At 41.0% G+C, this 11,051-nt stretch overlaps 1 protein-coding gene across 1 annotated transcript; it reads left to right on the top strand.

Moving 5' to 3' along the window:
* Positions 1-249: 249 nt before the first annotated feature.
* nsfl1c (NSFL1 (p97) cofactor (p47)) lies at positions 250-8,401 on the top strand. Its single transcript, XM_056385918.1, has 9 exons — positions 250-407; positions 1,205-1,305; positions 1,489-1,566; positions 3,707-3,872; positions 4,087-4,182; positions 5,449-5,558; positions 5,754-5,891; positions 6,709-6,879; positions 7,168-8,401. Exons 1-9 carry the CDS (start codon positions 306-308, stop codon positions 7,328-7,330), a joined length of 1,125 nt encoding a protein of 374 aa, XP_056241893.1. The 5' UTR covers positions 250-305; the 3' UTR covers positions 7,331-8,401.
* Positions 8,402-11,051: the final 2,650 nt, after the last annotated feature.

Here is an 11,051-nt window from a genome sequence, read left to right as displayed (position 1 = left end):
GTTATTGTTGTTTTGTGTAACCTGTGGATACATTGCCACCTAGTGGTCAAAACAATGTCAGCAGCGCAGCAAATCGTGTTTATTAAAAAGAGACTATGGACAATTAAAATAAAAAAAAGTCCCATATGTTCTTTAAAAACTAATACAAGCGTGTTTTAAACCACACATTATTCATCTTATTTTATTTTATATGTATTTTTAAATCGTTGTCGTTATGGTCCCCGGTTTGAAACCACATAGGAACCATCATCTTTTGCTTGTTTCCTCAGGTGGAGGCGGACGAGTCGTTGAAGGGGCAAATCAAAATGGCGAGCCAAGAGGAATCTGTGAGGGAGTTCGTCGCTGTTACTGATGTTGATGAGGAGAGGGCCCGGTTTTTCCTGGAGTCCGCCGGCTGGAATCTGCAGGTACGTCTTCACTGTGCCTTTCCGTAGAATCGCGAAGGAGTGTACTTTGGGCAATCCTGAGGAAACGGCGGTGTCATGACAAGTGTCAGACCATTAGCTTGCTGGCTAACGTTAGCATGTGTTACCGGTGATTTGTGCAAGTCACCCTTTGACAATGGCCTGGCCGCCTTCTGTCACTAACAACAAGGCTGTTTAAACCTAGTTAGCCGATACGGTCACGGTTACAATAAGGTCCTTAACTGTCGTCTCTTTATAAAGTAGGTCGCCGTTAAGTTTTGGCTAACGCTAGTCTGTCAAGAGTCCATTGAGCCGCGCTAGCTAGCATTAGCCTGTAACGATAAAGACCTGTGTAAATGTTAGTTTAGTTAACCTAGCAAAGGACACTGGTTAGCCTACAATGCAGTAGTGTCGTTTGTCCCGATGAAGCGTGTGTTAATGGTTAAGAAAATGGAGACAAACGCTTAACGTCTCTATTTCAGATGTCAAATCCATAAGAAAATGAAATCGAATGACTGTTGTGTAGAGTTTTCTCACTCGGGTAGCGCCTTCGCTTTTAGACATCGAAAGAGAACATAAATGTATCAGCTGGGAAACTGCGGTGAAAACATTTCAATCCGCTGTGGTTATTGACGAGAAAAGGCAACCTCAGGAACCTCAGACGTAGAGCCAAGTTATCTAGCTCTTTCCTGGGATGTCTGAAAGGTCGTACATGACACTTGTTGCACAATTAATTAACTATCTGTCAGGATTGTGTTGTGACATTGTCATAATAATTTTGCCCCCCCTACCTCCCCCAGCTCGCCCTCGCCAGTTTCTTTGAGGATGGAGCTGATGACGACATAGTGACGCTTCCTCAACCTGAGGGAGGCTCCTCAGTGTCCCGGTCTGCAGGGCCAAGGTAATGTTTTTTTTATTAATAACACAGTTCAGTCTGATGAAAATTTAATGGTGCACTCATTCACTGCTACAGTACTGGACCGTAGTTCTGTGCAGCAGTGTTCCCATCAGTCACCATCATTGTTCATCATCATTATGATCTTGTGACATACAACTCAGTGCATGTATTTTTCTGTAACATCAGCTCTCAGCCCAGAGTGACCTCCTTCAGAGATCTGATGCATGAGGCAGAGGAGGAGAGTGATGAGGAGGAAGGCCAAAGGTGAGCTAAAGTTGCAGTATTGCCTGTTTATTTATCTGTAGTGAATGTGTGACCTGATGAAGAAAGAAGCCTAGATGGTGGAAAAGAACCACCTATTGTTTTTATCCATGATTTAATTGATCACCATATAGGAGATACTTGTCTGTTCTCCTTGAGAAACTGACAGATCAGGTTTAGATTAGTTATTGAAAAATCATTCATGACCCTGGTCGGATTGAGTGTCATGCCCAAGGACACCTCAGAGTGGATCAGGGATTAAAAAGGACGTAGAGGCAAGTTAATAAATAAAGTCACTGCCCAGTGTGTGTTGTAACAGTAACCCTTGGATGTCTTTCTGATCCTCCTAAATGGCTGTGACATCCTGTACATCCTCACAGTGTTTGGACGGTAGGAAGTCACACCTAGTGGGTGTGAGTCCAGAATGCACCAAACTATTTTTGGTCTCATCTCATTCACTGTGGGCTGGTCGTTTCTGGTTTTCTGCAGCATCAACAGATTCTGCCACTGGAGCAGTGCAGTAGACTGCTTGTTAAAGGATTGTGTGGGTTTGCAAATGGCCTTTTAGTGTATTTCCATTTGCAGTCATTAAGCAAATTAAATGAAAAAACAGTCCTACAGAATGAATATTACATAGCTCAGGTCATCTTTGAGTTTGTTCCAAATGGGTTTCCTGATGTCATTTTTTTTTTTAAATGTGCTGACTGTGCACAACTTGACACAATGTAAACAAGGGGTTACCTGGACATCTGCCAAAAACAACAATGTGCTTGCGTTTTTTCCTTTTAAAGTGCAGTATTCATGTTTTAGTGACAAAGTGTGAGTCTGTGATTTTAGTGTAGTTAGCTTATCGTATTATTTTCTTTGGTAAGCACCAGGTCAGTATGCTTAAACTAAAGTGCTTGATAGTCAATTGAAGTACTTTTACTCCCTACACCTTTCTGACATCGGAGCTGGGAGGGCTGAGTTCAATCATTTCTGTCACTTTCTGTAACTGACTGGTTAGCAATGCCCTCTTCATGCAGTGATTGGACAACTGTGTGGTGGCAAGAAAGTGAGCATGGTTTGAACTTCTTTCTCATGCTGCTTTTTTACAATTCTCACTTACCAAAAGCTTGCTGTTACCTCCTCTGGAGCTCTCTTTATGACAGGAAGCGTTTCATCCCACAATTGGGTGTGACCATTTGAAAACAGCAATGACAGCCACCACCTTTTGATGTGGACAGACAAAACAAATGACTTTGTTCTGAGCATATTGACACCTTAATGAAGATCAGTGTTTTTAGTCATCTCACAGGCTGGATCTGTGATAAAATTATAAAACTTATGTTGCTGTTGAAGCCTTAGTTAATGACCATTGTCAGCACTCAGCCTTCTCACAAGTGAATTATGTTATATTATATTATTATAATGTCTTCAGTGCACACAAATAAAAGGACAAGACATTAAGTTGGAACTGTATTAGTTATTACTTGGTTAGATGCTGTAAGTAAGTGTCTTGCTGGCTATTCATCCATCCATCCATCCATCCATGCAGTAGGCATCAATAAAAGTTTAAAATATAGGGAGGGAGACTGATCTGATTATTACTGTGGGTGTACAAAGACAAAAGAAGGTGAGACTGTCCCCATCAACTTAAAATTGGCTCATGTTTCCTAATTTATTACAGGTTTTATTGTTTTTAAAATAGGACAATTAAGTAATTAATTTATCACAGTGATTATAGAAAGTGGAACAAGCTGTGTATTTACACAGTATTTACTGTGCATATTTAACTTTGTGCCTCTCTGGTTTCTATCTTGATCTGATGAGATTCAATTCAGACTTGTGCCATGTTATACAGAATTGTTAGAGATCCAAACTAATAATATTATCATAGTGACTTTTATTGTAGAGGTGACTCAGGCACTTCAGACGGACAGACATGTAAAATTGCTATAACATTTATACAGCAAGGTGAATGTCTGAAAGGGGCTTCTACATCATGCACAGTGAGCTACTCATCGATCACTTCAATAATAATACTGACTTGACTTTGTAGATTGTTCGTTCTGTTTTTCCTCAGTGTCTATAATGTCACATATTTTGTGGAAGAATTCCCTCTCCTGTCATTATAGTCACACTTTTCTATGTGCCCCTGCAGGTTTTTTGCAGGGGGGTCAGAGCGCAGTGGGCAGCAGATTGTTGGCCCCCCCAAGAAGAAGAGCTCCAATGAAGTGGTGGAAGATCTGTTTAAAGGAGCCAGAGAACATGGAGCTGTGCCTCTGGACCGGAGCGGGAGAGGGCCAGGCGAGCCCAGTAGAGCTAAGGTAAAAAGAAAGCACATGAGAACAATGTTGATGTCCTTTGTCCCTCTGCTCTTTCTGTATTGCCATCTTTTTTGTGCATTTTATAGCAGGTTCTTTCTGCAGAGTGTGTTTACTTTAATTTGCTTCTGCTCGCTTTTGTGTTTGTAATTGTCCTTCCTCTTGGTGATCGTTTTATATCTTATTTTGTTTTTTATTATCCCCTCTCATCACTTAGGCCTTCGTAGGGGGAGGTTACAGGCTAGGAGCAGCTCCTGAGGAGGAGTCAACCTACGTGGCTGGAGAGAGGCACGCCTCCAACAGCCAGCAGGATGTGAGTACAGATCCTGATGCCTCCTGTTTCCTGTATCCTTTGTTACTATTCAGCCAGTCTAGGTGACTCTTCAGCCAATAAAAACCGATAACCCCACATTCACACTCACCAACAACCAAGAGAAAGACTATGAATGTGTCCATGGAGAGACTGTCTGAAAATGTGGGCCCTTTTCCACATTTCTAAATGTCATCTTCCTCTCCATGATGGCCCTAACTCTTAATGATAATGATTTTGGTGACCGTGTGTTAAAAGTTCTCTGTCTCCCACACAGTTCTTTCTGTATTGATGTAAACCTACTCAAATTGAAGCTGAGACTTGGCACTTTAATGTTGATTCTTTTCATTTATTTTGAAAATTCAGAGGCTGAAGAACAAAGGATGAGTTATTGTCCAAATATTTACAGTCTGGACTCTGTGGGCATCTCCTGCGTGAAATCCTTCTATAGACACATGACTCTTTATTCTCATGTGCATTGATGCTTGTTTTTTGTTGCTGTATAGATGAAATCCCTCATGAACTGTTACATTTTCAGTAATGAAAGAACACAGTAACAGATGGACTATGATTAATTCATGGTTTTTCCAGGAGAACTGCTAATCATTAATCTAATACTGAAGGCATTCCTGCTCTCATGAGTGGAATTACATAACAGGCTGTAGTTAGTGCCAGAAAGACTGACATGGCACCTCCCACGTCTGGACCTCTAATTATGTTGAACTTTGACGCTTTTCGGGTTTTTGACACATCAAACTGGATCTGAGTGGAAGAAAACCGATTTATGTGTTATTATCTTTGCAAAATATTAAGATGTAGGCCACGTAAAGCTGGTAACTCACAACATCATGGAGCCTGTCCTGTATTCTTTGGCATATAGGCTGCAGCTCAGCATGTATAAGGGGTGTTGAGGGCAGGGAGTATTAACAAGTGCTGGTAGCAGCAGCAGCAGAGAGGAACTGAGAATATGGGTTTGTACTAAACTGAGGGGAAAGCATAAATCAGTCACCACCAACACTGCAGAGAGCAAGTTAAAGTTTGTCACTGCAGTTCTTATATTGGAGCTTGTTATGCTGTGATTTTGAATGCTAATATTTAGTGAAGTTACATAATGTATAAGAAATGTGAAAGGCTGTGGCTATTTCCTGGATGAAGCTGGATGAAGTACATGCCAGTACAGACCCAAGTACATACCAACTCAAATGTCTCATTCTGTGTGTGTGTGTGTGTGTGTGTGTGTGTGTGTGTGTGTGTGTGTGTGTGTGTTAGGTACACGTGGTGCTTAAACTGTGGAAGACAGGTTTCAGTCTGGATAACGGTGAACTCAGAAACTACAGCGATCCTGGAAACGCCAACTTCCTTGAGGCAATCAGAAGGGGGTGAGGATATTCTGGCAACTTCATCTAAGTTACACATGTGCTCATCATAGGTCAGCGGGGACACACTATGTCCTCCGTCTTTATATGTAAATATGCCTACCAGCGTTTCTATGAGACTATGAGACACTGTTGGCTGCTTTACACATTTAGAGCACTGATGGCATGTGATAGCACCTGTTGGTTGTTACCTTGCAGGGAGATTCCCCTGGAGTTGAGGCAGCGGTCTCGAGGAGGCCAGGTCAACCTGGACATGGAGGATCACAGGGATGAGGACTTCTCCAAACCCAAGATGGCCTTCAAGGCCTTTGGAGGTGAAGGACAGAAGCTGGGAAGGTGAGATTGAGCAGTCTTGTCAGTTCATTGAACATGGTTTCCGTATTGTTTCTCCTCAGCACAACATTACACATCAGAGAGCCACAGCTGAATTCAATACGACGTCTAAATAAAGGCTGGTAAACCAGTCTTGCTTGTTCTACACGGAAATGAATCATCTTCAGTCTAGGAATCGACTCTGTGTGGGATCCTTCCAGTAAATGGCTGGTTTCTAATAAAGCATATAATGTTATTTTTAGTGTAAATTGTTGGAGCAGATTCAAATCCCAGTAAACAGATTTAATGTCCAATTTGTACAATTCCAGTGATGCAGCAGTGCTCTTCTTTCACTTTCAGTTCAGGGCCCACATTTGTCAAACAAAAAGAATTACACTAAAGAGAAATCTCTAAAGACCTAACTTAGGGGTAAATAAAGGCTTTTGCTAAAAGTGAAGAATAAGACACATTAATTAAGCTGCTTATTCCTTTTTACAGAAAAGTGGAAGTCAATCATTAAGAGCAGCTCATTATTAATCACTCGTAGGCTCAAAGCAGGAAAACCAGGAAATCTTAAAGTCTTTAAAAGCTCCGAATGCAGCTCTTCAAAAAATGGCCTTACAAGGTATTAAAAAGTTAAATAAAATTTTTTTTGCGTTACCTGCTGTAGATAATAACATTAGTTACAATTTTTTTTGTATTTCATTGTGAGACCAACTTGTGCCAAAAGTGTCAGGATTTCTGCAGGTCTTAAACTAATTAAGTAAATTCTGATCTTTTTCCTTCCTCTTCCTCATCCCCATCCTCCTCCTCCTCCTCCTCCTCCTCCCCCCCTCTATAGTGCCACCCCAGAGTTGGTTGTAGCTCCGGCCACCTCCCAGCAGGACCAGGCTGCCAACGAGGCCCAAGCCAGCGCCTCTGTGACCTTGGACCCCTCCCAGCCCGTCACTAACATTCAGATCCGACTGGCCGATGGCGGCAAGTTGGTCCAAAAGTTCAACCACACCCACAGGTAACTGAGGCGCTCTTTAACTTGAAGTTGGTATCTACACAAAGATGTGGTCTACCCTGTGTTTTCCAAAATGCATCATAGGTCAGTCTCTGGTAAAAGTGCAGCAACAAATGTATAGTTTGATTTCAGAGGCAGGGAAATCAACCTGTGCTTGTATTGTTTGTAACAGCTGCTCAGGAAATCAGAGGTCAATAGAAAGGTTGTAGTGATAAAATGTTCTGTTGAGATTTATACAGTAGCTGTGGAATAAAAATACTTCTTTTCACCATGTATTGTTGTGTCTCTCAGGGTGTCTGACGTGCGCCAGTTCGTGGTAGCGGCTCGGCCCGCCATGGCTGCCAGAGAGTTTGTTCTCATGACCACCTTCCCCAACAAGGAGCTGTCGGACGAGAGCCAGACGCTGCAGCAGGCCAACCTCCTCAACGCCGTCATTGTCCAGCGGCTAAAGTGAGGGGGGGTAGAGTAAGGTCTATCCCTGGTGGTGTGGCTGAGTACTGCAGCCATGTGAAACCTGCTGCCCCTTCTGAGGGAGGAGAAAACACGGACTTATGTATGGACTTCTAATTTCTGATTTTTGTTTTTCTAAAGTGAAATGTAACATTCTGCTCCCCCAGACCCCCCTCCCTCCACTCTTACTCTACACCCCTGTGCGGTCTGTGACAGGCAGTAATCAGGGGGGAAACTAAAAATCTTCCAAAATGGAGCAGAGTTCTCTCAGAGTTCTGTAAAGCTGCAGATGCTGTTGGATTGCGGTTGTGATGGGGACGTGTTTACCTGACAGCAGGAGATGGTTTAACCCAAAAACACAGCAGCAGTCCAGCTTTCTGACGAGCAGTTGGGTTGCAGAGATGCTCACTAAACCTGGCTCTATTTTTCATTAACTTGCTCCCCCACTTTTCCTTTTCTATTGACCTTCATTTGGCCTCTTAGCTACGTTTACTATCAGATGCTGGAGCCTCGCTAGACCAGCGGCAGATTCCCAGTTTGTTTCTGCCTCAGCAGCACAAACCATAACCACATTAGGAATACTAGTCTTATTAAATTAGAAGTACATGACAATAGTGTGGTTTTGTAAGTTTCCTTTTCTCTCCCATACTCTTCTTGGAGAGAAAAGTGAAACAGTATCACAAAACACTGAGGGTTTTTTTTTTTCTCCAAACCAACCTATACCAGTAGCCTTACTCTCCTTTATCGACCTCCACTAACACACTCTTCCCTTTGTTCAAATCAAGATGGAATTATTTTTTTAAGCTGCCTTTTTTTCTCCTTTCTTTTTTCCTTTACAGATTGTAAGATTGTCCCAGTTACACACTTTGATATTGTGTAACATAACAGCTACACATGGCTTTATTGTCAAACCAATGGTCAAACAAAAGAAGATATAGATTGTAAACTCTGGTTTGTAGTAGTGGAAGTTGAATTCCTATGACACAATGACATCTTCTATGCATCCTCGGGCAACACAGAAATATGTTTGGACCTCTGGTAAAATAAATCCATTTTATGGTTGATGTATAAAGAACTTAATCGTCCTGTGTTTTTATTGTAGTTAGAGAAGAGGTGTTAAGCAAAGTGACAAACATGGAATCATGTGACAGTGAGAAAACCATCTCAAGCGTTGACTGTCAGTAAACCGTTATGTAAACAGCTGTTATTGCTAATGTTGGCTATGTAGCGCTAGCAAAACTTATATATAGCTCCTTTAAAGTGATGATTAGGGAGAATCACTGTAACCTGAGCGTTTTGTCACATTCATGCTGAATGCATCATGTTAAGACATGGATCATTTCAAATTTTGAAACACTGCTTTTGCTGTGTTGCTGTTGGGATAAACTTTGTATCTTTTTATCCACTTAAGTTTATAAAATTTCTTTGAAGAGTATGTACCCAAAAAAAGAGAATAGTTTGCTGCATCAGAGCACATTAACCTAATAATCACCTATAATTTCCTCAGTGGAGACTTAAATGTTATCACGTAGTATTGTTATATAAAAAAAACTTTGACAAAAAAGTTAAACTACCATTTAATGTCAACAGTGAACATCATAAAAAAGTGTTATTTCTATATTTAAAACAAAGAGCTGCCTTTTACTTAATTATCGTTGATTGATGATCAGTTCTAGCTGCTTTTTAGGAGAATTATTCCTAAATAAAAACAGTATGATCTTTAATGCCAATATGCAAAAGAGTTGGGAGACTTTTTCCAGCCTTGAGCATCCTCTGCAGTCTTCTTCACAAGCTGCACGGAGCCCTGACAACCTCCACAAAGAAGGGAGGGCAGCTTGTGTGTTGCCTGGAGGGAAAATCCAGGGCGGAAAAAGTGCACATCACCCACCACTGCTTGGAAAGCTTAAATTCTGTAAGAGAATCAGAGACCTTTGTAGTACATCATCCCTCGTTTTCACCTCTTGACCCGTCAAAATCTTTCCAGCAGCTGCTTAAAATGTAAATTTTACTGATCTTGTGATACAACACGAAGAGTAATCTTTACATTTGACTTTAAAAACTGGCATGCAAACACTATTGCTTTCATGTGGTCACTTGTAGTTTACTGTGTGTTCTCATCTCCAGGAGACCGTGAGGGGAAACTGACATAAAACTGATGTGACATGATGTGTAATGCCAGTTTCACGTGTCGGATCAGGTTTTGGATTCTTACAAGTGATCGTATCTCTTGGTTGAGTTTAATGTGAATAAGGCTAATCTATAAACTCTCATTTACATAAACATTTAGCCAAAATTGCTGGGGTATTTTTAAATTGTGTCCCTCTTTATCTCTGCAGTAAAAATGACTTGTTTATATTTTCATACATTTTGTGAGTGAACATAATACCTGTGTCAGAAATCTCATGGCAGTGCTCTTTCATGGAAGAAATATGACAGAAAAATGTAGTAGCACAGTTGCAGCACAGGTATTATGGGAATGCTTCAAGTTGACACCTTTGAGTATTGGTTAGATAATATAGGTCTTCTTCAAACATGTCTCTCCTTTTGGTTCTGGTTTGGCAGTTTTATTGGCTACAAACTGAGAATGACTCACTGTACTTTGTTTTGAAGAAGTCTGAGTCACTAGATACTCAGTGTCCAATCCAGTCATGAAGCAACCACTTGAAATATTTTTGCTCCCAGAAATCTCATACTAACATGATTTGTATTTTTTCCTTCAGATTCATGTGTCTTGAACCCACATTCATCGCCTTGGTTAGCTTGGTTGGTTATGCACACCCACATGGACACTCCATGGCTCTGGAGCCAATTAGCTGTTCATATACAGTGAATTCTGCATTACAAAAAAACTGAGCTGCAATCTAATGAACCGTGAGGAAAGTTAGAATATACTGAAAGGCTAAAAGGTGGAATTTCTTTTTTTCAGTTAGAATACAATAGAATATAAGTGGAAATTATATGCACCTGCTGTTATTATTTTCTACAGGAAGTGAGATTCAGGTGTTGCTATGGCTGCAGTGGCGACGAGAGCAGAGAGTATCCCAGTGTCTGCTGGGACAGTGGGATGCTTAGATTCAGCTGTTCACCTAGATTAGCACCATCTCTGACAGCCCTTCTCCTCTCTGCCTGGCCTGCCTCGCTCGCTCTCTTTTCAGTAGTTTTGCACTGCAGTGCTCCACAGAACGGCCTAAAGTAAACTGCAGTCAGGGCACTGTAATCTGTGGCCCTTTATGATGGCTGACTTTTTCTCATTTTTGAATATCATACTATATATATATATATATATATATATATATATATATATATATGTCAATGATTCTGAGTTATAACAAATCAGTGAGATTAGAATTTTTTATTCACTGGATCAAACCATCAAACTTCAAATGTGGAAAAAACCCCATCACACTCACATTTAGGACTGTGTTACAATGTTCACGCTGCTTACCAGATATCAAGTTAGTCACAGATACAGCAAATACGCCATACTTAATGTGCCTTCAAAATAAAAGCATGTTTTTCACCTAATGCTCCTGTCAGAGCCCCAGAGGTGGAAGCAAGACTGGATTACCAATCAGACAAAAGAGGCAACTCTCCAGGGGCCCTGAAAGCCCTGGGTTTACTACATATCATTTGGGTCGACATAAACTGATTCATTTGATTTAATTTGTTTGAAATTTGCACAACGGAAGTCGTGATTAAGTAAAAATCTTCTTCAGACTCTAGTT

This window comes from Seriola aureovittata, chromosome 9 (genome assembly GCF_021018895.1).
Source record: "Seriola aureovittata isolate HTS-2021-v1 ecotype China chromosome 9, ASM2101889v1, whole genome shotgun sequence".
Lineage (NCBI taxonomy): Eukaryota > Metazoa > Chordata > Actinopteri > Carangiformes > Carangidae > Seriola > Seriola aureovittata.
This window is presented reverse-complemented; position numbering and strand designations above follow the sequence as displayed.